Source organism: Salvelinus sp. IW2-2015, linkage group LG5, assembly GCF_002910315.2.
Source record: "Salvelinus sp. IW2-2015 linkage group LG5, ASM291031v2, whole genome shotgun sequence".
In the NCBI taxonomy this organism is placed as follows: domain Eukaryota; kingdom Metazoa; phylum Chordata; class Actinopteri; order Salmoniformes; family Salmonidae; genus Salvelinus; species Salvelinus sp. IW2-2015.
In genome coordinates, this window is record NC_036844.1 from 9848449 (window position 1) to 9875476 (window position 27028).

General features: G+C 45.2%; 1 protein-coding gene across 1 annotated transcript in view; it reads left to right on the forward strand.

The window, feature by feature from the left end:
- Positions 1-4217, forward strand: part of LOC111964488 (EGF-like repeat and discoidin I-like domain-containing protein 3) — a 22037-nt gene extending 17820 nt beyond the window's left edge. The window contains 4 exon segments of the mRNA XM_070443764.1: positions 220-364; positions 3231-3415; positions 3553-3708; positions 3936-4217. Coding sequence (XP_070299865.1) covers positions 220-364; positions 3231-3415; positions 3553-3708; positions 3936-4085 — 636 coding nt within the window. The 3' untranslated portion in view covers positions 4086-4217.
- The last annotated feature ends 22811 nt before the right edge of the window (positions 4218-27028 follow it).

Consider the following 27028-nt stretch of genomic DNA (forward strand, 5'->3'; position numbering starts at 1 on the left):
AAGGAAATTTAACTATGGCTTTGGTTTGTAATGGATGTACTAATTGTACTAATCATTATCTCTCTCTCTCTCTGTCTCTCCTCTTTCTTCCTTGTGTAATGCTGTGTTACCTGCCTGTCTGTGTGTGTGTGTGTGTGTGTGTGTGTGTGTGTGTGTGTGGTGTGTGTGAGAAAATCAACCTGATGTTTTTGACTGATAAAACCTGATGTTTTTCTCTAGATATTCCACGGTAACTCAGACAGCAGTTCTGTCATGGCCAACGCCTTCTCTTCACCAATTGAAGCACAGTACATACGGGTTTACCCTCAAGTCTGCAGGGGCCATTGTATGCTGCGCATGGAGCTGATGGGCTGCGAGCTCACAGGTCAGTGACGTCATCATCTGTAGACATAATGCTTTATAGACTTTATTTGGCACCCTGCTCATAATGCCTTCATTACAATGTTGTAAAGCTTTATTATGCATGTCAAATGTGTCAAAAGCAGTCATACATGGTTATAAAATAAATATTTCATGACAATGTTTTGACATACAGTACCAGTCAAAGGTTTGGACACACCTACTCATTCTAGGTTATTTCTAATTCGACTATTTTCTACTTTGTAGAATACTATGAAATAACACATATGGAATCATGTAGTAACCAAAAGTGTTAAACAAATCAAATTATATTTTACATTGTAGATTCATCAAAGTAGCCACCCTTTTCCTTGATGACAGCTTTGCACACTCTTGGCATTCTCTCAACCAGCTTCATGAGGAATGCTTTTCCAACCGTCTTGAAGGAGTTCCCACATATGCTGAGCACTTGTTGGCTGCTTTTCCTTTACTCTGCGGTCCAACTCATTTCAAACCATCTCAATTGGGTTGAGGTTGGGTGATTGTGGAGGCCAGGTCCTCTGATGCCGCACTCCATCACTCTCCTTCTTGGTCAAATAGCCCTTACACAGCCTGGAGGTGTGTTGGGTCCTTGTCCTGTTGAAAAACAAATGATAGTCCCACTAAGCGCAAACCAGATGAGATGGCGTATCGCTGCAGAATGCTGTGGTAGTCATGCTGGTTAAGTGTGCCTTGAATTCTAAATAAATCACGGACAGTGTCACCAGCAAAGCACTCCCACACCATCACACCTCCTCCTCCATGCTTCACGGTCGGAACCACACATGCAGAGATCATCCGTTCACCTACTTTGTGTCTCACCAGACATCTCAAATTTGGACTCATCAGGTCAAAGGACAGATTTCCACCGGTCTAATGTCCATTGCTCGTGTTTCTTGGCCCAAGCAAGTTTCTTCTTATTATTTGTGTCCTTTAGTAGTGGTTTCCTTGCAGCAAATCGACCATGAATGCCTGATTCAAGCAGTTTCCTCAGAACAGTTGATGTTGAGATGTGTCTGTTACTTGAACTCTGTGAAGCCTTTATTTGGGCTGCATTTTCTGAGGCTGGTAACTCTGGGTCTTCCTTTGCTGTGATGGTCCTCATGAGAGCCAGTTTCATCATAGCGCTTGATGGTTTTTGAGACTGCACTTGAAGAAACTTTAAAATGTATTGAAATGTTCCAGATTGACTGACCTTCATGTCTTAAAGTAATGATGGACTGTTCTCTTTGCTTATTTGATCTGTTCTTGCCATAATATGGACTTGGTCTTTTACCAAATAGGGCTATCTTCTGTATACCACCCCTACCTTGTCACAACACTGATTGGCTCAAACGCATTAATTCCACAAATTTACTTTTAACAAGGCACACCATAGTTGAAATGCATTCCAGGTGACTACCTCATGAAGCTGGTTGAGAGAATGCCAAGTGTGTGCAAAGCTGTCATCAAGGAAAAAGGTGGCTACGTCTCAAATATAAAATATAATTTGATTTGTTTAACCTCTCTTGGGCACGTGAGACGGTAGCATCCCACCTCTTCAACAGCCAGTGAAACTGCTGGGCGCCAAATTCAAATACAGAAATACTCATTATAAAAATTCAGAAAACAAAACATATTTTACATAGGTTTAAAGATGAACTGCTTCTGAATCCAACCACGGTGTCAGATTTAAAAAATGCTTTACGGCCAAAGCATACTTTACGATTATTTGAGAACATAGCCCACTAGACAAATCATTACAAACAGTAGCCAGCCAGGTAGAACAGTTACACAATTTAGAAATAGAGATAAAATTAATCCCTTACCTTTGATGATCTACATATGGTTGCACTCAGCAGACATTCGTTTACTCAATAAATGTTCATTTTGTTTGATAAAGTCTCTTTATACCCAAAAACCTCCGTTTTGTTTGCGCGTTTTCTTCAGTAATCCACAGGCTCAAACTCAGTCAAAACAGGAACACAAAAAAATCCAAATTGTATCCGTAAAGTTCATAGAAACATGTCAAACGATGTTTATATTCAAACCTCGGGTTGTTTTCAGCCTCAATAATCTATAATATTTCAACCAGACAATAATGTTGTCAATTTAAAAGGTAAACAAGAAACGCACTCTCTCGGTCTGGCGCAGGAAAAAGCTCTGTGACACGGCAGGGTCCACTCATTCAGACTGCTCTTACTTCTTCATTTTTCAGAATACAAGCCTGAAACAATTTCTGAAGACTGTTGACATCTAGTGGAAGGCATAGAAACTGCAATTTGAGTCCTAAGTCAATGGATTCTGTATTGGCATTGAATAGAAAACTACAAAACCAAAAAAGAAACTACTCCCTGAATGGATTTTTCTCAGGTTTTCGCCTGCCAAATCAGTTCTGTTATACTCACAGACACTATTTTAACCGTTTTGGAAACTTTAGAGTGTTTTCTATCCAAACTACCAGTTATATGCATATCATATATTCTGGGCCCGAGATGCAGGCAGTTTAATTTGGGCATGCATTTCATCCAAAATTCCGAATGCTGCCCCCTACCCTAGAGAAGTTAACACTTTTTTGGTTACTACATGATTCCATATGTGTTATTTCATAGTTTTGATGTCTTTACTATTATTCTACAATGTAGAAAATAGTAAAAAATAAAGAAAAACCCTTGAATGAGTAGGTGTGTCCAAACTTTTGACTGGTACTGTATATTTTCAAAAGCTTTGTTATTGAGATTATCTGACACAACCATTATGATGCTGTCAGTAAAGTGATTATACACTTACTGTACCATAGGCAAATATTTTTTTACCTAGTCTACTTCCTGTATATTAGGGATTTATCTGTGTTTCTGTTTCTGGTCTCCCAGGTTGTTCAGAGCCTCTGGGTCTAAAGGGGGGTGAGGTGCAGGACTCCCAGCTGACCTCGTCCTCTGTGTACCGGACCCTGGGCATGGGTCTGCTGGCCTGGACCCCGAACAGAGCCAGACTGGACAACCAGGCCAAGGTCAACGCATGGACCGCAGCCACCAATGACCAAAACCAGTGGATACAGGTATGGGGGGGAGGGGTAGGGGAGAGGGAGGGGGAGGAGTTGGAGAAAGACAAAAATAGAGCGGAGTATGCATTTTAATTAACGGATAATTAAATCATTCTCTCTCCCTCTCTACTTCCTCTCTCTCCCTCTCTCAGGTAGACCTGTTGGTTCCTACTAAGGTAACAGGTGTAGTGACTCAGGGAGCTAAGGACTTTGGCCGTGTCCAGTTTGTGCGCTCCTACAAACTAGCCTACAGCAACGATGGACTGAGGTGGACGACATACCAGGACGAAACACAACACAAGGACAAGGTCTACAACACATGATCATATTGATTGACTGTTTGATTGGTTTGTTGATTGATTGAGACACAGTAAAGACATGACACACATGACAGAGGGACAGAAAGAAAGAGAAGGAGACAGAGAGTGAGGGATGGTGATAGTTCAGTCATTGGTGTTCCGGTATGTCTGGTTGTATCTGTGGTTGTCTTGTTGGCAGTGTGTCTGACTGTATCCGTGGTTGTCTTGGGTGACAGGTGTTCCAAGGGAACGTTGAAAATGACACCCACAGGAAGAACTCCGTCCAGCCGCCCATATATGGTCGTTTCCTCCGCCTCATCCCCTGGTCCTGGTACAGACGCATCACACTGAGGATGGAGCTACTGGGCTGCACAGAGGACGACTGACCATCTCTCTCTCTTCTCCCTCCGTCTCTTTCTCTCTCACCTTGCTCTCTCTTCTCCCTCCGTCTCTTTCTCTCTCACCTTGCTCTCTCTATCCCTCTGTCTCTTTCTCTCTCACCTAGCTCTCTCTTCTCCCTCTCGCGTCTCTTTCTCTCTCAGCTCTCTCTCTCCTCCGTCCTCTCTCTCTATCCCTCTGTCTCTATTCCTCTCTCACCTAATCTCTGCGTCTTCTCCCTCTCCGTCTCTTCTCTCTCTCTCCTTCGCTCTCTCATATCCCATCCGTCTCTTCTCTCTCACCTACCTCTCTCTCTCCCTCCGTCTCTTCTCTCTCACCTAGCTCTCTCTTCTCCCTCCGTCTCTTTCTCTCTCTCACCTAGCTCTCTCTTCTCCCCCCGTCTCTTTCTCTCTCACCTAGCTCTCTCTTCTCCCTCCGGTCTCTTTCTCTCTCACCTAGCTCTCTCTTCTCCCTCCCGTCTCTTTCTCCTCTCACCTTGCTCCTCTCTTCTCCTCCGTCTCTTCTCTCTCACCTAGCGCTCTCTTCTCCCTCCGTCTCTTTCTCTCTCACCTAGCTCTCTTCTGTTCCCCCTCTCTCCTCTTTCCCTTCCTGCTCTGTCTCTCTCCCTTTCTCCACTCTCCATCTCCCATCTCTTCTCGCTCTTCTCCCTCCTTCCACGCGCTCTTCACCTTCCCACCCCCCCCCACCCCTCCTTCCCCCTCTCTCTCTCTTGCTGAAGTAGCATGTGGGACAGTGGTCAAAGAGACACCGGGAAAGAAAATGGGACGTAAAGTTCACAATAGGTGACTGGTTTACCGTGTGTTATTTATTTCTTGGATTATAAGTACGTTACTTCTGCTCTTCAATGTGTTTTATGCAATCGTACTCCTGTGTGATAGCATTTCCAACAAAAACTGTAGTGTATGTCCAAAACAATACAGGGTTAACTTTCTCGTGGCAACCTTTGACTGTTCCCCTCCACCCACTCGTTTGACGGCGAAACAGCCTCTCAAAGCCAAAAGTTCCCCTAAATAACATAAACATTTGAAAGGCGTTTACAGACATTGTAAAGAAAAGTTACCAATGTTATTCACACTACTTTGTGTAGAATAAGTATTTAATGCTGTAACAGATAGAAAATGTCGTCCAAGTGTGCTATCTGCTGTACAATAACCTCTGATATGGTAATTCGTTGATACTGGGTAATACAATATTGATGGTAGTACGATAACATATTCCTTACCTGGTGTGTGTGCAATAACCACTTTCTGTGTAGTTAAAAACAAGTGACAATAATACTTGTGTTTCTCTCCGTGTCTGTCTTGGGTATCAAATCAAAAGAGTGTTGCAATCAAGTAATCGGAATGGTCTAAAGCATCCTTTGCGCTCACCTTGCCTAGGAACAGGAGAGTTGATGCCAGCTATCTAAATGTACTCCTAACCCCCTTTAACCCTAGTTTCATCCACAAGCCGGTTCAACCGACTTGCACCATAAGCGGCTCAACCCAACCCAACCTCAACAACACAACCAATCAACCACCAACCCCTAACCTCAACCACAACCCTAACTAGCCTCACCAACAACCTAACCCTAACTCAACCACAACCTAACCCTAATCTCAACCACCCTAACCTAGCCTCAAACAAACCCTAACCTCAACCACAAACCCATACCCTAACTACTTTCAACCCACAACCCTAACCTAGCCTCAACACAACCCTAACCTACACCCACAACCCAAACCCTAACCTCAACCACAACCCTAACCTAAAAAACGACAACCAACTAACCACAACCCAACCCTAACCACAACCACAACCCTAACCCTAACCTCAACCACAACCCTAACCCTAACCTCAACCACAACCCTAACCCTAACCCTAACCGTAGGGCAAGCTTATTAGCAGCAATAAAAGTTAATTGCCAAAATAGGGCTTAAATGTCAATACAGTGACAACAAATGACATGGAAAGGGGAAGGCAATTCACTCGAGCAGGGGCGGTCCGGGACCATACCGGGAACATATCAGCCCACACGGCCTATTTTCTCATCAGCACCCACTATTAGCCAGATAATTAGAAATATGTGAAGAAAAAAAAATAAGTTAGGCTAAAATTGGACCAGCCATCTGGCATTTGTCCAAAATGCTAGTCAGTCCGCCCCTGAACTCGAGCAGTTACAAACTGATGTACACAACACAAGAATATTAGGTGGAAAATAAAATGGTCTGCCGGCCGATGCTGGTTTGCGTCAGAATGGCTCACATTAGGACTAACTAAAGTCAGTGAAGCCACGAGGGGGAGCACGCACCGTCTGCCAAACAGACACATTTTTCCACAATGTCTTTTTTTAATTCAACTGCAAACACTACAATGCTTTACTCTATAATCCTTTACTGTATCAATGTTAAAATGAAATGCATTTTGATTCCTGAAATATACAAACAGAGTGACTCCTTGGTCAAATAGTAAAACTCCCACGTTGCTCTTACATTGTGAGATAAATAACGAGTGATTCTATCTAACTTCTCCAATCCCTTCACAACAGTGTTGTCTCATGTCATCTCTAACTTCTTCGTCAGGTAATGGTGTGCGAGATTACATCTGCCCAAACATTCCTCAATTTTCCATCAGTTCCATCAGTTCTCCCTGTCTTCTTCCTCTCTCTCCCTCTCCCTGTATATGTGAGCTTCTCTGCAGGCCAGTTACATAGACCTCATCTAAAATTTGCCCACTGAGATTGTTCAGTCTTTGTACCACTCTCTCTATCTCTATTCTTCTCTTTCACCAGTCTATCCTTCTCCTCTAACTGTCTGTTGAACTCCCTCAGCATCTTTGTCTGTTAGATCATGACGTTCCTCTGTAACTCCGGTTCATCAGGTTTCTCTCTGCTTCAACTCTGGCATCTTCTTCATGGTTCTCCTTGATCTCCTCAATCTCATGCCTGTGTCTCCCCTCCATCTCTCTCCTTTCGTCCTCTTTCTTCTCTCTAAATCTCTCCAGCTCTCTTTCCATCCCATTCCTCCTATCAGACTCCTTCTATAGCTCCCTCTCTAGATCTCTCTTCTACTCCTCCTCACCTCTCTCTTCTTTCAACTGTCTCTCTGGTTCAGTTATTCGTTCTCTAAGTGTTCTGATATCTCCCTTGAGCTTCTGCATTACTCCTCCTTTCATATGAGAGTCCTGCAGCTCCTCCCGGCCCGCCACAGGAGTCGCTAGTGCGCGATGAGACAAGGATATCCCTGCCGGCCAAACCCACCCTAACCTGGATGACGCTGGGCCAATTGTGCACCGCCCCAAGGGTCTCCCGGTCACGGCCAGCTGCGACAGAGCCTGGGCTCGAACCCAGAATAGACCACCACTGCGCCACCCGGGAGGCCCTCATGTACTTAATGTTGAGGGCCTGGTACCCGCTCCCATACTTCTCTACAAGCTAATGGAGGTCCTGACTCCCTGCTTGGAGAAACTCCTCAATGCTCAAGGCTTTCAGCATGGGTGAATAGAATCCCAATGTGTTCCCAACAACCCTCGCAAAACATCTCCTCTATTCTCTCCAGCATCCCTCTCTCCCCCTCTTGGAGGGCTGTACTGGTACAGCCAGGAGGAAGGCGTGGGGTCCCGTGACAGACAGATGGACACAGAGACCCACATCCTGTCTCATTTCCTCTAGAAAGGGTCCAGGGCAGAAGCAGTGTCCACCAGCACCAGCCGTCTCTCTAACCCAGAGTCCTTAGTTTACTGTAGATCTGAATGTCATGAAGTTTCTGTGGATAACCTTGCCTGTGGCTGACAAGGGGAAGTATTTTTAGCAGATTGAATTCTCCTGAAATGAAAAAACTCTGAGATATTCATAGTTGTTCTGCACTGTTCTCCACTGGGCATATTTCTTCTGAGCTGTAAAGATTTAACAGTACAGTGTGTACCAGAATTAGCTTCTCTTATCTCTTTGGACCCATTCACATTTAAATTAGTGAAATTGCCTCGATGGCAGAAATAGTCTCAATGCTTTTCCATCCCCTGACAAATACACTGCTCAAAAAAATAAAGGGAACACTTAAACAACACAATGTAACTCCAAGTCAATCACACTTCTGTGAAATCAAACTGTCCACTTAGGAAGCAACACTGATTGACAATAAATTTCACATGCTGTGTTGCAAATGGAATAGACAAAGGTGGAAATATAGGCAATTAGCAAGACACCCCAATAAAGGAATGGTTCTGCAGGTGGTGACCACAGACCACTTGTCAGTTCCTATGCTTCCTGGCTGATGTTTTTGGTCACTTTTGAATGCTGGCGGTGCTTTCACTCTAGTGGTAGCATGGACGGAGTCTACAACCCACACAAGTGGCTCAGGTAGTGCAGTTCATCCAGGATGGCACATCAATGCGAGCTGTGGCAAAAAGTTTTGCTGTGTCTGTCAGCGAAGTGTCCAGAGCATGGAGCGCTACCAGGAGACAGGCCAGTACATCAGGAGACGTGGAGGAGGCCGTAGGAGGGCAACAACCCAGCAGCAGGACCGCTACCTCCGCCTTTGTGCAAGGAGGTGCACTGCCAGAGCCCTGCAAAATGACCTAGCAGGCCACAAATGTGCAGTGTTCAGCATATGGTCTCACAAGGGGTCTGAGGATCTCATCTCGGTACCTAATGGCAGTCAGGCTACCGCTGGCGAACACATGGAGGGCTGTGCGGCGCCACAAAGAAATGCCACCCCACACCATGACTGACCCACCGCCAAACCGGTCATGCTGGAGGATGTTGCAGGCAGCAGAACGTTCTCCACGGCGTCTCCAGACTCTGTCACGTCTGTCACATGTGCTCATGTGCTCAGTGTGAACCTGCTTTCATCTGTGAAGAGCACAGGGCGCCAGTGGCGAATTTGCCAATCTTGGTGTTTCTCTGGCAAATGCCAAACATCCTGCACGGTGTTGGGCTGTAAGCACAACCCCCACCTGTGGACGTCGGGCCCTCATACCACCCTCATGGAGTCTGTTTCTGGACCGTTTGAGCAGACACATGCACATTTGTGGCCTGCTGGAGGTCATTTTGCAGGGCTCTGGCAGTGCACCTCCTTGCACAAAGGCGGAGGTAGCGGTTCTGCTGCTGGGTTGTTGCCCTCCTACGGCCTCCTCCACGTCTCCTGATGTACTGGCCTGTCTCCTGGTAGCGCCTCCATGCTCTGGACACTTCGCTGACAGACACAGCAAACCTTTTTGCCACAGCTCGCAATGATGTGCCATCCTGGATGAACTGCACTACCTGAGCCACTTGTGTAGGTTGGGTAACTCCGTCTCATGCTACCACTAGAGTGAAAGCACCGCCAGCATTCAAAAGTGACCAAAACATCAGCCGGGAAGCATAGGAACTGAGAAGTGGTCTGTGGTCACCACCTGCAGAACCATTCCTTTATTGGGGGTGTCTTGCTAATTGCCTATAATTTCCACCTTTTGTCTATTCCATTTGCACAACAGCATGTGAAATTTATTGTCAATCAGTGTTGCTTCCTAAGTGGACAGTTTGATTTCACAGAAGTGTGATTGACTTGGAGTTACAGTGTGTTGTTTAAGTGTTCCCTTTATTTTTTCGAGCAGTGTATATTCATGTAGCTGACTGGTGGTATCCTACAGTCTGAGAAGAGAGTATCATTACCACCTGCTGGTCAATGTTGGGAATTGCAGTATATTTACAAAAACCTGAAAGTCAGACATACAGTACGACTGGTGGGCTCAACTTGCACTCACTGATGATGGCCTCGTTCCACAGGAGAGATGGTACAGGGACAAGGGCCAGCCAGTGTTTGTTGTTGTTCTAATAGAGGGTACAGGCATGTTGACTGGTTTGTAGTCTACCATTTCCTGTACGCAGACACAGACACACACCCTCCCTGGATTGAAAACCAACAGTTCGCCCTGGGACGATGCACAGAGCCCACTTGTACTGCCTGCCTGCCCAGCTAGGTTAGGGTGAGGGGGTTGGGCTGGGCCTGGCAAGGGGGTAAAGGCTGAGTTTGGGTTAGGGAGTGGGAGTAGCGGAGGCTAGGGGGTAGAATTACGGGGTAAGTTTGGGTGAGAGGGTGCAGGAGAGCAGTATTTCATTGGGGGGCTTCATTTTAAAGATACATCCAACCACACTGCTCCCAGTCACGACTGGGAGACTAGGACAGGCAGAGCGGAGAGAGATCCAAGTGCTATGTTTATGGCTAGCCACCCTGTAGTTGTATCTTGTTTTGGACTGGTGTACACAGGTGTCATGCCCCCTCAGATCTGTAACGTTCTAAAAAAGTATTATAATAATTATAATTTAAAATAAACGTTGTTGTTTCTCTGTAATACTGCTAGCCAACTAACACATTTATGAAGTTGGCTTTAGTTAGCCCAGATAGGTTCCCACTCTCCAAACCTCATAACTAGCTACCAAGAAGCCATCACAGTGCAGTTATCACAAAACACATTCTTTTCAGTGTTATAGGCTAACTAGAAGATGAGGCAAGACAAGACATTGCGAGATTCAGAATACGAAGACATATGCGCATGATTATTTCTGCCTGCCCCATCCTCTCTCTCCCTCGCGCTGGCTCGCCTGCTCTTTCTCCTCGAATGATGCGAGTGTGTGTTCATTCGTCAGTCTGTTGCGTGTAGAATATCCTTGCCAATGAATTGACGATAGGCCCCGGTTTTCTGATTGCGAGACACAGCACTCTATTGTGTGATACCGTTCTTGATTGCCGGTCGATAGGCCTAGTGCCACAGTTCTGAATGTCTGCCTGGTGGCCGACCTGCCTAAACTGTGCCCCTCCCCTCTCTCTCCGTCCCTCGCTAGCTCGCTATGAAAGATACAAGTGTTTGTGTTCTCGGACGTATGGCAACTGATCTGTCTCCTCCATTCCAAAAATACTGAATCTTAGGAGTCGATTCCTAGCAGGATCACATCTTGACACTCAGAAGTGGGAGTCGACACAGGGAGAAGACGTGCAAGGAGTCGAGGAATCAATTATTTTGGAGTCGACTCTCCACCATTACGTCATCGTCATTAACAGTTGGAAAAATTGCAGCGGTGAAGTCCTGTCTGGCAATACTTTGAGAATTTAATTGCGGAGGTGAAATGCAAATTTAGCCAGGTTGGAATTGAGGTCCAGTAATGGAAGCACAGGTGCAATGATTAACCATCTGAAAGGGACCTACCGTCAGACCAAAACCGTTGCTGGCAACAGCTGGCAACGTGTGATTTCACGTGGAATTGTATGAATTTTTTGTACAATTTTAACGGAAAACCGAGCAAAAAAATGGCTACTATCAATCAAGTTAGAGTAGCTAGCTTGTCTAACTATCTTAACCAAGATATCACAGATGAAACAAAAATGTGGGCGGGAGGTTACCGTGGTAAAGCGACTGGAGTCATGTTTGTGCCTATGAGATTGAGTCTGACTAGTAGTCAGTGTTTTGTTGTCTTCCCTAGCAGTTGAAACTCAAACACAGAAAAACAACCTAGCCTATGAACAAAACAATGTAAATGGCCAAGAAACACAAGGACAAAGTCTCACTTCAGCAGACTTCAATTAAATTAGCTAGCATGCCTGCTGGAAAGGTTGGTAGACTTTAGAAAAGCAAGCAATAACTAAATAAGACTCACATTCTTTCAAACTTTTATCCAGATATTAGTGGAGATGCAGAGAAGCACATTTTGTTTCTTCAAAAAAAGAACCACCAGTTAGAAGGACAGCTCAAGAGTTGTGCTTAGATATGCAGTATTTTTTTTTTTACATAGAATTAAGCATAGAGATTATAACTCTAGATTGAAGGAAAAATGCTAAATTCTATAATTTACAGAGTGGGGTTTAGCCCCAATAAAAACAACCTGATTTTGATTATTTGGTAACCCAGCGCTGGTTAAATAGTGGACAGAACAGATGTTGGGTTATTTTGACCCATTGAGTTGGGTTTCGTAAATAACCCATGTTGGGTTGTTTGGGATTACCCAAACAGGAGTTAATTTAACCATCAGTTGGGTATTTTTTACTCTCATGCTAGGTTGACCTAGCAGCTGGGTCTTTTTCAACATAATCTTTAGGTTATTTCCAGGAGGCGTGGCTTATAAGGGGCATGGCTTTCAGCTAGATCTTATTCATTATTATGTTAAATTTACATACCTCAAATTCACATTTCAATAATATTTTTGGGGATATTCTCCTAAAATATCAAGATGATTTATTACATATTATATGAAGGTACACCACCTCATTGCCTAATCATATCCTTCAATGGGATTTACATAAGCTTTTACACTTCAGTAATTGCCATTGAAGCTACAAAAACTGCAATGTTCGACCTTAACATGTGATAAGTATGCAACAGACTAGATGAACAGGAATGATATTTACTCTCATGGGTGGCTAAAAATCATTGTCTAATATCCACGCCCTTACTTAACTACGCCTCCAGTCTGGGTCATATCTCAAATACCCAGCACCAATAACCCAGACCCAGCATCAATAACCCAGACCCAGCACCAATAACCCAGACCCAGCACCAATAACCCAGACCCAGCATCAATAACCCAGACCCAGAATCAATAAACCAGCAGTTTGTAAAGAAAAATAACCCAATTAAGTGACCCAACGCCTGCAACCCAGCAGTTGGGTCAACCGTGGGTCAACCCATCCACCCTCACATATCTTTTGGGGTGCATGACGCCACTGTGTACAGGAGACGACGATGGTCAGTCACCATCCCGGGTCCTGGGGAGCTTAGTTCCCACAGACAGACAGTCAGTCAGTCATCTCTCTCTCAAGGTGACGGAGTGTTTCTCCTTATCTCTGACTGCGTGTCCTGTCCCACGTGTGTGTGTGTATGAGATATACCACTATCCCACATGTGTGTGGAGAGATAGACCGAGGGGAAGAGGGTTTCTATTACAACACAGGAAGTACCCCACTCCTCCATCCTCTTCTCCTCCTCCTCTTTCTGTCTCCTTCCCTTTCCTTCTTTGCAGCAGTATTTGAGTGATGGTGAACTATGCAGTAGGACAGGACGACTGGTTTCAGATGAAAGACCTTGGATCTGATGGGAAAAGCCTCTGTGAATGTGAGAGAGGATGTGACAACGTGGTGTTTTTCCTCTCTTCGCTCTCTGGGTGTGTGGTTGAGGACGCAGATCAGAGGAGAAGCTAAATCAATAAATCATTCAAATAACTAAATCTGTCACTAAATCTCTAAAATACCCAAATCTGTCAGTGCAAGTTCTCTCTGTGTGTCTGAGGGCCAATGGTGTGAGCTGGTGAAACATCAAAGAGTGAGTTGAGCACTGAAGTTGACCTTAAACTCGGGCCACGACACAAGGCTAATAACATGGTAAGAGCATTGTAACAAGGAGTGACCTCTCTGTAATTACTTTCTAAGCACCACAATAATGCTGAAGTCATTACATCTGATAACAGTCTTAATAGCAGGACAGCAGGACAACTCAGTGTGTGCGTGTGTGTGTGTGTGTGCGTGCGTGGGGAGGGAGGGCGGGGTACAAGTCAAAAGTTTGGACACCTACTCATTCAAGGGATTTTCTTAATTTTTAGTATTTTCTAAATTGTTGAAGTCGGGGGGTTGTGTAGGACAGGTCATCTGATGCAGCACTCCATCACTCTCCTTCTTGGTCAAATAGTCTTTACACAGCCTGGAGTCACCAGCAAAGCACCATCACACCTCCTCCTCCATGCTTCACGGTGGGAACCAAACGTGGAGATCATCCATTCACCTACAGTTGGAACCAAAAATCTCAAATTTTGACTCATCAGACCAAAGGACAGATTTACACTGGTCTAATGTCCATTACTCGTGTTTCTTGGCCCAAGCAAGTCTCTTATTATTATTGGTGTCCTTTAGTAGTGATTTCTTTGCAGCAATTCGACCACAAAGGCCTGATTCACACAGTCTCCTCTGAACAGTTGATGTTGAGATGTTACTTGAACTCTGTGAAGCATTTTTTTGGGCTGCAATTTCTGAGGCTGGTAACTCTAATGAACATATCCTCTGCAGCAGAGGTAACTCTGGGTCTTCCTTTCCTGTTGCAGTCCTCATGAGAGCCAGTTTCATCATAGCGCTTCATGGTTTTTGCGACTGCACTTGAAGAAACTTTAAAAGTTATTGAACTGTTCCGGATTGACTGACCTTCATGTCTTAAAAGTAATGATGGACTGTCGTTTCTCTTTGCTTATCTGAGCTGTTCTTTCCATAATATGGACTTGGTGTTTTACCAAATAGGGCTATCTTCTGTATACCACCCCTACCTTGTCACAACAGAGCTGATTTGCTCAAACGCATTAAGAAGGAAAGAATTTCCACAAATTAACTTTTAACAAGGAACTCCTTAATTGAAATGCATTCCAGGTGACTACCTCATGAAGCTGGTTAAGAGAATGCCAAGCGTGTGCAAAGCTGTCATCAAGGCAAAGGGTGCCTACTTTGATGAATCTCAAATATAAAATATTTATTTAACACTTTTTTGGTTACTACATGATTCCATATGTATTATTTCATAGTTTTGATGTCTTCACTACTTTCATACACTGTCGAAAATAGTAAAAAACCCTGAAATGAGTAGGTGTGTCCAAACCTTTGACTGATATATATTTTTTTTACAATAAACAAAAACATACACAGACAAAAACAAAAACAATCATCAGCCTAACATTTACATACATTATTTCAACAAACAGTTCTTATAGAATCCGTTACAGACTGTTATATTGTTCTTAACTATGAAGTTATACAGTTGAAGTCGTAAGTTTACGTACACCTTAGCCAAATACATTTAACCTCAGTTTTTCACAATTCCTGACATTTAATCCTATTTTGCGGTTTGTTTTGGTTGCATTTTCGGATTATGTTGTTCCCAATAGAAATGAATGGTAATTCCCTGTTTTAGGTCAGTTAGGATGATCACTTTATTTATAAATGTGAAATGTCAGAATAATAGTAAAGAGAATGATTTATTTCAGCTTTTATTTCTTTCATCGCATTCCCAGTGGGTCAGAAGTTTACATACACTCAATTAGTATTAGGTAGCATTGCCTTTAAATTGTTTAACTTGGGTCAAACGTTTCGGGTAGCCTTCCACAAGCTTCCCACAATAAGTTGGGTGAATTTTGGCCATTCCTCCTGGCAGAGCTGGTGTAACCGAGTCAGGTTTGTAGGCCTCCTTGCTCTCACACGCTTTTTCAGTTCTGCCCACACATTTTCTATGGGATTCAGGTCAGTGCTTTGTGATGTCCACTCCAATACCTTGACTTTGTTGTCCTTAAGCCATTTTGCCACAACTTTGGAAGAATGCTTGGGGTCATTGTCCATTTGGAAGACCCATTTGTGACCAAGCTTTAACTTCCTGACTGATGTCTTGAGATGATACAGTGAATTACAAGTGAAATAATCTGTCTGTAAACAATTGTTGGACAAAGTAGATGTCCTAACCGACTTGCCAAAACTATAGTTTGTCAACAAGAAATTTGTGGGAAAGTATGTTTTATTTGTGTTTAACTTGTTGTTGTTGGCTCTCTTCAAACCTAAAATATCATGATAATCGCATACTCTGAAAAAGTTACATCTGAGTTGAACATAAAAATGTAAGAAAAAAGACACACAAAAAAAAAAATTCTTTACAAGCTAAAGAAGAAAACATTTGAAGCCTTATTCCTGCTTAAGTTCAGAAATGTTATTTTCTTTGTTCTTTTAACCTTGTAAAGATTGTTTATGGGCTTTTCTAAGATAGTGATTTACTTTTCTTACATTTTTATTTTGAACCTTAAGAACCTTATGCTATTTCTTGCCGTCGTGGAGCCTGTGTACTTTCCATGTAATACGTTTCATTTTGTTGCCATTTACTTGTACAGAATCAAAGTTAACCCTGTCTGTTCCGTCTAGCATTGAAGAACCAGATAAAACATTTGAGCAGATATGGAAGAGTCATAGTATGAATACATAGTTATTGTATACATTGCATATATAAAATGTGTAAAAATGTAGCCTGAGCAATCATTTAACAGAGAACACACCAAAAAAACATAAAGCAAAGTACTTCTTTGTACTTTGAGGCGCTGTTCCTGTTTAGGGCTTTTAAGATCCAACTCCTTTCCTAATGTACCAACAGTCTGTGGATGATGTCACTATACTGTACATTGAACAACAACTGTCAGTTAAGTGCTGTGGTCAGTTTGTAATACCTTGTGAATTCAATTCAAGTATAGTGGCTAGTGGGGCTCTACTTGGGAAGAGTGGGTCCACCGAAAGTGAGATGTGTGGAGGCACCACACATATTTCAGGGAAGTGTCTGATGCTCTCCCAGCCACCCCGTCCCGATCCCTCGGATAGAGCCCATCTCCACTCTCACCAATAACCACCATTGAATCCTAGCTATAATGAAAACAAGGAATACTCTCAAATCTAATCTGTCCATCACTCTTATTAATTTTACAGTAGGTTTGCAAGTCAAAAATTGTTTTAATGACATTGTAGTATAGATGAATCCTTCCTTCCCTCTCTCCCAAGCTAACCTTATCTATCTCCACCTCCCCCTCCCCCTTTACCCCACCCAAGCCAAGTTTGTCCCAACCTTCCATCCTTACCCACCCAAGCAAGCTTGTCCCAAACTCCCAACTTTTTTCCCTTCCTCTCAGACACACTTACAACCATCCATCCATCAAATTACTAATCCATTCTCAATCATTCCCACACAACACATAGCCTATGCATCCAGGGGGCTTTTCATGTCCACCCCTACTTCAGACGGTCCGATTCTGAAATCTTTCTGGAGTTGAGGGAAATTAGGGAAGGAGGGAGGAAGGGGAGGGAGAGAGAGAGAGAGGGCATGAGTGCAGTGACTGTTTACGATCAACATGCCTTACAGAGGCAGTATTCTGCAGGAGTTGTGTTTCCGCCGTGTGTGTGTGTGTGTGTGTGTGTGTGTTTGGAGTGTTGCGAAGTGTCAACATGGTGTGTGCTATGCACCCGTCTCCTCCCTCTGTGGGCATGCGAGAGCGTAAGTGTTTGTGTGTGTGGCCTTGTATTAATATATTCGTGGGTACCGGAAATCCCCAAAAGTCCCCATTGGGATAGTAAAACCAGGAAAATTCTCCCTTGTGAGGACTTTTCCCAGGTCCCCACGAGGACAAAGGCTGTTTTAGGCTTAGGATTAGAAGTTAGGGAAAATAGGATTTTGCATGGAAATCAAGGAGGTGTAGCAAAACTTATGCTGTGTGTGCGTCTGTGTGCAAGTAAGTGAGAGAGAGCGAGAGAGAGAGAGAGAGAGAGAGAGAGAGGTAGGGGGCAGGGTGGAGTAGAGAGCAGAGCAGACCCCCGGTCTCAGAAAGCAGTCTGTTTCCTCTAAAAGGTCTGATTCAGCTTGGTTAGAAAAAAACACAGACAGGAATTTTATTAGATAGCTCCGGTTGGCGGCAGAGCCTCTAGTTCTCTGGTTTAAAATTGCCAAGGTGCACAAACTCCGCTTGAAAATCAGAATGTTGCAGACCTCTGGAAAACATCGGTCTCTGTACCATATCTGAGTCAGCGAATGGGCTTTAACCAAATTCTTGACCAAAAAATGTTGTTTAGAACGGCAATGTTATGGCATTGTGTTATAGACTGAAACAGTCAGGTACCCAAACTAACGGTCAACTACAGCACATACATTTGATTCATTCTGGTGCTTTGAGGCAGAAGTCCAATGCTCCCACCCCTCACTGGTGCCTGCTAAGCACTGTGTTGTATTAAAGAGGGTATATCTGCAGGAAAGTGGCAAATAAGGGACTGTTAGAAAGGAGGTCATACAAACATTGCCTTTTTTTTGTTACAGGTAACATACAGTGAATTCTGTCTGAAATGGGTATAGAAATATATTCCGGCATAATGAGGATACTATTTCAGTCCAACGCCGTCAGTAAAGAATCTCTCTTTTCATAGTCGTTTTTGGAGATGGAAAGAGCTCTCAGGGCCAGAGAAAGTGGCTAGCTGCTGTTGAATGGACTAGGTCATCAATCCATGTAAAGTGCATGGAGCCCCAGCTCTAATTAAAAGCAGTATTATTGTTAAGGTGTGGCTGCCACTCCACTTCATGTCTGAGACCCAGTGTTAGATTTAGACCTGTATAATGTTCTCATTACACAAAATCCCAGCACTTAACACACACAAAGACCCCCTGTCCTGCACAGACTGTGTATATGTGTGTGTGTGTGTGTGTGTGTGCGTGCGTGCGTGTGTAAGTGTGTGTGACTGGAACAGGCCTAGTGGACTGGGGAGTTAGAGAGCAATCAAGAATATGTTTCATTGATGTTCTTAAGCAGACTGACTTAGTTTTTTGACATAATTAACCCCTTTAAATGAACATTTCTAGCTATCATCAGAAATAACAACACAAACTAGAATGATTTATTATTTACGCTTTCAGGAATTCCAGTGGCTTGACCCATGCTAATCCTGGTCAACAAAATGAAATAGACAAATATCCCACCAACCACTCTCCAAATGAAAAGCATAACACCAAAAGTAGTGACTTTTCTCTCCTCGTTTGAATAACATCAGTAATATTCCTGATGTTTGTGCAATCACTCCAGAGCTCTCTGGGGCCAGAGACCAGCATGGAGGCTGGCTCTGTAGACCTCTCTCTCTCCTCAACATCAAACAGCTCCTACGGACAGACTGGTGTTCAACCCCAGGTCTCCTGCAATCTACTAAATTGTGTTAGCGTACACAATTCTTCAGGGCTTGGACGAGGTTACTCGCTCACTGAACCTCCAGGAGCCATCTAAAGCTCTTGGAGATTTATTGTGGTCTAGGAAGTAAATTAAGCCAATTCTAAAGATTTTCCCAATAAACACACAATTATCTGGGTACGGTTCAGACAGTTGGTGAACTTTCAAAAAAAAAGTCGGTGTCGTTAGTGAATGTCTTGACGAAGGTCGCTAAACTCTATAGGTAAGTAATGGTGTGAGTGGGAGCCCTTCTGTTGATGACCTGAGCTATGGAGTTTATATTCCCGTTATATTCCCGAGCGAGACAGTGTGTGTGTATGTATGTGTGTGAGAGATAAGGTAGTTGTCACGTTCCTGACCTGTTTTCCTTTGTTTTGTATTCATTTTAGTTGGTCAGGGCGTGAGTTGGGTGGGTTTGTCTATGTTTGTATTTCTATGTTGGGAGTTTGTGTTCGGCCTGGTATGATTCTCAATCAGAGACAGCTGTCAATCGTTGTCCCTGATTGAGAGTCATACTTAGGCAGCCTGGGTTTCACCTGTGTTTTGTGGGTGTTTGTTTCCTGTGTCAGTGTTTGGACCACACAGGACTGTTTAAGGTTAGTCACGTTTGTTATTTTGTAGGTTTAAGTGTTTTCTTGTTGTTTCATTAAATCATGAACACTTACCTCTCCGCATCTTGGTCTGATCCATGCTCCTCCTCGTCTGAGGAGGAGAACGACATTGACAGCCTTAACAGAAACACCCACCACAACAGGACCAAGCGGATTGAGGAAGGAAGGCAAGAACAACAGCAATGGGGAAAAGAGGAATGGACTTGGGAGGAGATCCTKGACGGCAAAGGACCCTGGACTCAGCCAGGGGAATATCGCCGTCCCAAAGCGGAGCTGGAGGCAGCGAAAGCGGAGAGGAGGTTCTATGAGGCAAAAGCACGTAAGAGCGGCTGGAAGCCCGAGAGGCTCACCCAAAAATTTCTTGGGGGCGGGGCCTAAAGGGGCAGTGTGGCGAAGCCGGGTTGGATACCTGAGCCAACTCCCCGGCTTGCCGTGGAGTGAGAGGGCGTCGTACTGGTCAGACACCGTGTTATGCGGTAAAGCGCACGGTGTCCCCAGTACGCGTGCTTAGCCCAGTGCGGGCTATTCCACCTTGCCGCACTGGGAGGGCTAGGTTGGGCATCGAGCCGGATGCCATGAAGCCGGCCCAACGTATCTGGCCTCCAGTACGTCTCCTCGGGCCGGCGTACATGGCACCAGCCTTACAGGTGTGTCCCCGGTTCGCCTGCATAGCCCAGTGCGGGCTATTCCACCTCGCCGCACTGGCAGGGCTACGGGGACCATTCAACCTGGTAAGGTTGGAGAGGCTCGGTGCTCAAGAGCGCGTGTCCTCCTTCACGTCCCGTATATCCGGCGCCACCTTCCCACCCCAGCCCAGTACCATCAGTGCCGACACCACGCACCAGGCTTCCAGTGCATCTCCAGAGCCCTGTTCCTCCCCACGCACCTTCCCTATGGTGCGTGTCTCCACCCAGTGCCTCCAGTTCCGGTACCACGCACCAGGCCATAGTGCGTCTCAGCCGGCCAGAGTCTGCCGTCTGCCAGCGGTGCCTGAACGGCCCGTCTGCCCAGCGGGGCTGAACGGCCCGTCTGCCCAGCGGGGCCTGAACTGCCCGTCTGCCCAGCGGCGCCTGAACTGCCCGTCTGCCCAGCGGCGCCTGAACCGCCCGTCTGCCAAGCGCCGTCTGAGCCGTCCGTCTCCCCAGCGCCGTCTGAGCCATCCGCTCTCCCAGCGCCGTCTGAGCCATCCGTCTCCCCAGCGCCGTCTGAGCCATCCGTCTCCCCAGCCGTCTGAGCATCCGTCCCCCAGCGCCGTCTGAGCCATCCGCTCAGTCAGATCTGCCAGGGCCGCAACCAGACAGGATCTGCCAGAGCCGCCAACCAGACCAGATCTGCCAGAGCGCCAACCAGACAGGATCTCCAGAGACGCCAACCAGACAGATCTGCCAGAGACGCCAACCAGACAGGATCTGCCAGAGCTGCCAACCAGACAGGATCTGCGGAGGCGGCGTCCAGAGCCGTCCAGCCAGGACCAGCCAGGACCAGCCAGAGCCGTCCAGCCAGGATCCGCCAGAGCCTTCCGCCAGCCAGATCCTCCAGAGCCTTCCGCCAGCCAGGTCCTCCAGAGCCTTCGCCAGCCAGGATCCGCCAGAGCCTTTCCGCCAGCAGGATCCGCCAGGAGCCTTCCGCCAGCCAGGATCCGCCAGAGCCTTCCGCCAGCCAGATCCGCCAGCCAACCAGGATCCGCCCTCAGTCCGTGCTGCTGCCCTCAGTCAGGTGCTACCCCTCAGTCTGCTACTGCCCTTTAGTATAGGGGGATTGACATGGAGGGTGGACATTTTGAGGAGGCCACGGAAGCGGGGTTGACTATGGTGGGGTGGGGACCACGACCAGCGCCAGAAGCGCCACCGTAGACAGACGCCCACCCAGACCCTCCCCTAGACTTTTTGCTGGTGCGCCCGGAGTTCGCACCTTAAGGGGGGGGGTTCTGTCACGTCCTGACCTGTTTTCCTTTGTTTTGTATTCATTTTAGTTGGTCAGGGCGTGAGTTGGGTGGTTTGTCTATGTTTGTATTTCTATGTTGGGAGTTGTGTTGGCCTGGTATGATTCTCAATCAGAGACAGCTGTCAATCGTTGTCCCTGATTGAGAGTCATACTTAGGCAGCCTGGGTTTCACCTGTGTTTTGTGGGTGTTTGTTTCCTGTGTCAGTGGTTGGACCACACAGGACTGTTTAAGGTTAGTCACGTTTGTTATTTTGTAGGTTTAAGTGTTTTCTTGTTGTTTCATTAAATCATGAACACTTAACTCTCCGCATCTTGGTCTGATCCATGCTCCTCCTCGTCTGAGGAGGAGAACGACATTGACAGCCTTAACAGTAGTAGTCAATTCAAAGGGCCCATGAACTTTAACAGAGACAGTTTCCCCCCGTCCACTAAAGTCCTCAGTTCCTCTCACATCCGGTTCTCACAGGACACTGCTCTGCTTATCTGACTAACAAGTCAGAGGTCAGGGGTCATATCTGATACTGCTTCACTGGACCAATGAGAGGGCATGTTGTTGTAGTGATAATCCAGCTAGGCTTTACAGGACTTCTGCGAGAAGCTATAAGGGACTCTTCTAGATGGCAGTAAATCCCATCTTTCAGACCGTCGTAAATCTGATCTGTCAAGACACAAAAAGATTATCAAGACACAGAGGCACTGCATGAACAATATACAGTATCAATATTTTAGTGCAATCAACCACATCTAAATAATGTTTACAATACTATATAAATGCATACATACACAGCCTTTGCAATGCTCTCTCTCCTCTCTGTCTCTCAGCTGTCTCTCTGTCTCTCAGCTGTCCCTCTCTCTCTCATTGCCTCTCCCTCGCTTTGGGAAAACAGATTACTGTAACAAGAATATTTGTGGCTTGATTCATTAACAGTCTGTTGTTGAGTGTGGTGTAACGACAGAATGTGAGAGCCATGCAGTCTTTTGGCAAGCCAAATGACAGAGAAAGTAAATAAAGAATATATCAACTGTTCACATCACCACCTCCATTATAAACTAATAACAATCACACTGATCTGGTTGTAATGAGCTGGATCTTAGTTGGAGGCGATTCTTGCATCACTTCTATTGCTCCTGTCTTGAGTAATTGTCCACTGTCTATCCTTGAGGAACACTCCAGTGTTTTGGGCAGAGGTATTTTGAGTCCATTTCTTGCCTTCTGTTGCTTTAACTCACATAGCTGGAGAGGAACAATGTTTGTGAATGAATGGATGGATTAGAGAGAAGGCCAAAGACGAAAGATGCATGTGAATGAGAGAAGACAGGCAGAGTTTGCGTGCTCGTTTTTAGCAGGGTGTGTGTGTGTGTGTGTGTGTGTTTGAGGATAGAAAACATGAATCTCTAGTGAGTGTGTTGTGCTTTGCAACATTCCAAGCAATGTGTGGTTAGATTGAGCAGACAAATCATCCTTAGCCAATCAACACACAGAACTGTTCCTAATTAAACACACTGACTCACCGACTTAACACGAACAGACCAACAGAATGGTACTGTACAGTGGAGATTCTCTGGAGGCTTCGTAAAGAGAAAGAGGGCAGAGAGATTGTTGTGTGTCAGTAACCCAACCGTTAAAACACACCTCGGCATCACCAGAGTCTCAGCCCTCCCCACCAAGAGACTAACGAGGGTTTGATTGACAAACTACAACAGAGGCCGTCTACCAGAGTAATGCACTTCAGTGATTGGCTAAAGTGAACTGGCAGGACCCCAGCACGCATATTGTATGTTGCTTCTGGCTTATATGCCTGAATGAGACAATGCAGTCCAACTCATACTCTCCCATGTAGTTGATTGACTCTGGACCCAAGCCAGGTGGGTGTGTCTCTAGAGATTTCAGCTCTCATAGACGGGTTGGTTGTTTAGAAACAAAACCGGCGTGTGCTCAACTATGGGGCAAAACAGACAGGGTCGGCTTAGATTGTTGACAACACGTCAATTATATTTCATCTCCAATGGTTACCGAAATTATAAAGTTGCACAATGAGTATTTGTCTCTCAAACCCTTACAAAAAAAATATTGCAGTAAAAGGGCAGTAACTGCAGTCGACTGTGGTATTCTGGACGCAGTACTTGCAGAATAACTGCAGTGTACTCAAATCAAATCAAATGTTATTTGTCACATGCGCCGAACAGGTGTGGACCTTACAGTGAAATGCTTACTTACAAGCCCTTAATCAACAATGCAGTTTTAAGAAAAAAAGTGTTAAGAAAGTATAAATAAGAAAAATTGAAAAATAACAAATAATTAAGGAGCAACAATAAAATAAGAGTAGACTATATACAGGTGGTACCGGTACAGAGTCAATGTGTGGGGGTACCAGTTAGTTGAGGTAATATGTACATGTAGGTAGAGGTAAAATGACTATGGATAATAAACAGAGAGCAGCAGCAGCGTAAAAATGCAGGGTGGGGGGAGGGGGATAATGCAAATAGTCCGGGTAGCCATTTGATTAGCTGTTATGGTGTGGGGGTAGAAGCTGTTAAGATGCCTTTTGGACTTGGTGCTCCGGTACTGCTTGCCATGTGATAGCAGAGGGAACAGTCTATGACTAGGGTGGCTGGAGTCTTTGGCGATTTTTTTCTGACACCGCCTGGTATGGAGGTCCTGGATGGCAGGGAGCTTGGCCCCAGTGATGTAATGGGCCGTACACACTACCCTCTGTAGTGCCTTGCAGTCGGAGGCCGAGCAGTTGCCATACCAGGCAGTGATGCAACCTGTCAGGATGCTCTTGATGGTGCAGCTGTAGAACCTTTTGAGGATCTGAGGACCTATGCCAAATCTTTTCAGTCTCCTGAGGGGGAATAGGTTTTGTCGTGCCCTGTTCACGACTGTGTTGGTGTGTTTGGACCATGATAGTTTGTTGGTTGTTATCCTGGCACCACACTGCCAGGTTTCTGATCTCCTTCCTATAGGCTGTCTCATCGCTGTCGGTGATCAGGCCTACAACTGTAGTGTCACCGGCAAACTTAATGATGGTGTTGGAGTCGTGCCTGGCCGTGCAGTCATGAGTGAACAGGGAGTACATGAGGTGACTGAGCACGCACCCCTGAGGGTCCCCTGTGTTGAGGATCAGTGTGGCAGATGTGTTGTTACCTACCCTAACCACCTGGGGGTGGAACATCAGGAAGTCCAGGATCCAAATGCAGAGGGAGGTGTTTAGTCCCAGGGTCCTTAGCTTAGTGATAAGCTTTGAGGTCACTATGGTGTTAAACGCTGAGCTGTAGTCAATGAATAGCATTCTCACGTAGGTGTTCCTTTTGTCCAGGTGGGAATGGGCAGTGTGGAGTGCAATAGAGTTTGCATCATCTGTGGATCTGTTGGGGTGGTATGCAAATTGGTGTGGGTCTAGGGTTTCTGGGATAATGGTGTTAATGTGAGCCATGACCAGCCTTTCAAAGCACTTCATCGCTACAGACGTGAGTGTCATGGGTCGGTAGTCATTGAGGCAGGTTACCTTGGTGTTCTTGGGCACAGGGACTATGGTGGTCTGCTTGAAACATGTTGGTATTACAGACTCGATCAGGGACAGGTTGAAAATGTCAGTGAAGACACTTGCCAGTTGGTCCGCGCATGCTCAGAGTACACATCCTAGTAATCCGTCTGGCCCTGCGGCCTTGTGAATGTTGACCTGTTTAAACGTCTTACTCACACAGTCATCCGGAACAGCTGATGCTCTCATGCATGCTTCAGTGTTGCTTGCCTCGAAGTGAGTATAGAAGTTATTTAGCTCGTATGGTAGGCTCGTGTCACGGGGCAGCTTGCGGCTGTGCTTCCCTTTGTAGTCCGTAATAGTTTGCAAGCCCTGCCACATCCGACAAGTGTCGGAGCCGGTGTAGTACGATTCAATCTTAGTCCTGTATTGATGCTTTGCCTGTTTGATGGTTCGTCGGAGGGCATAGCGGTATTTCTTATAATCGTCCGGGTTGGAGTCCCGATCCTTGAAAGCGGCAGGTCTACCCTTTAGCTCAGTACGGATGTTGCCTGTAATCCATGGCTTCTGGTTGGGGTATGTACGTACGGTTACTGTGTGGACGACGTCATTGATGCATTTATTGATGAAGCCACTGATGTGGTGTACTCCACAATGCCATCGGAAGAATCCAGGAACATATTCCAGTCTGTGCTAGCAAAACAGTCCTGTAGCTTAGCATCTGCGTCATTATTGAGCGAGTCACTGGTACTTCCTGCTTTAGTTTTTGCTTGTAAGCAGGAATCAGGAGGATGGAGTTATAGTCAGATTTGCCAAATGGAGGGCGAGGGAGAGCTTTGTACGCGTCTCTGAGTGTGGAGTAAAGGTAGTCTTGTCTTTTCTTTCCTCTGGCTGCACATTTAACATGCTGTTAGAAATGAGGTAAAACGGATTTAAGTTTCCCTGCATTAAAGTCCCCGGCCACTAGGAGCGCCAGCTCTGGACTGCAGTTAGAGTTACAGTTATTGGTTAGCTAGCTAGCTAGCAAATATTTGCCATATCAGCATAGACGTGACATCAGTCAAACACCTCAAAACAAGACATGGTATCCAGAACAACATCAAACGAGCCACTTATGATTCAACACATTACCGTTTATTGTCATTGTTGCTAACTGTCCAACCATCCAGAACCATTGGAAGTGCCTGCACCGTTTTCGTGACGTTGTCAGCTAAACCATCTACATTTACATTTAAGTCATTTAGCAGACGCTCTTATCCAGAGCGACTTACAATTTTGGCTGTTAACCTCTCTGGGATATGTGGGACGGTAGCGTCCCACCTGGCCAACATCCAGTGAAAATGCAGAGCGCCAAATTCAAATAAATTACTATAAAAATGTAACTTTCATGAAATCACACATTCAATATACCAAATTAAAGCTACACTTGTTGTGAATCTAACCAACGTGTCAGATTTCAAAAATGCTTTACGGCGAAAGCAAACAATGCTATTATCTGAGGATAGCACCCCAGCTAACAATCACAGACCATCATATTTCAACCCCCCCGGTGCGACACAAAACGCAGAAATAAAGATATAATTCATGCCTTACCTTTGACGAGCTTCTTCTGGTGGAACTCCAATATGTCCCATAAACATCACAAATGGTCCTTTTGTTCGATTAATTCCATCGATATATATTCAAAATGTCCATTTATTTGGTGCGTTTGATCCAGAAAAACACCGGTTCCAACTTGCACAACGTGACTACAAAATATCTCAAAAGTTACCTGTAAGCTTTGTCCAAACATTTCAAACTACTTTTGTATTACAACTTTAGGTATTTTTTAACATAAATAATCAATAAAATTGAAGACGGGATGATCTGTGTTCAATATCGGAGGAAAAAAATGTGTAGCATGCTTTCTGGTCACGAGCCTCTAACAAACAGTACACTTCACTGGAGCCTCATTCTGAACATGGCTACTTCTTCATTTCTCAAAGGAAAAACCTCAACCAATTTCTAAAGAATGTTGACATCCAGTGGAAGCGATAGGAACTGCAGGAAGGTCCCTTAGAAATCTGGATTCCCAATGAAACCCCATTGAAAAGAGAGTGACCTCTTGGTGGACATGACTGTCTTGAAGAAGCAATGTGCCAGCTCAACCCAAACAGGATAAGAATGCACTGGAACATCCCAAT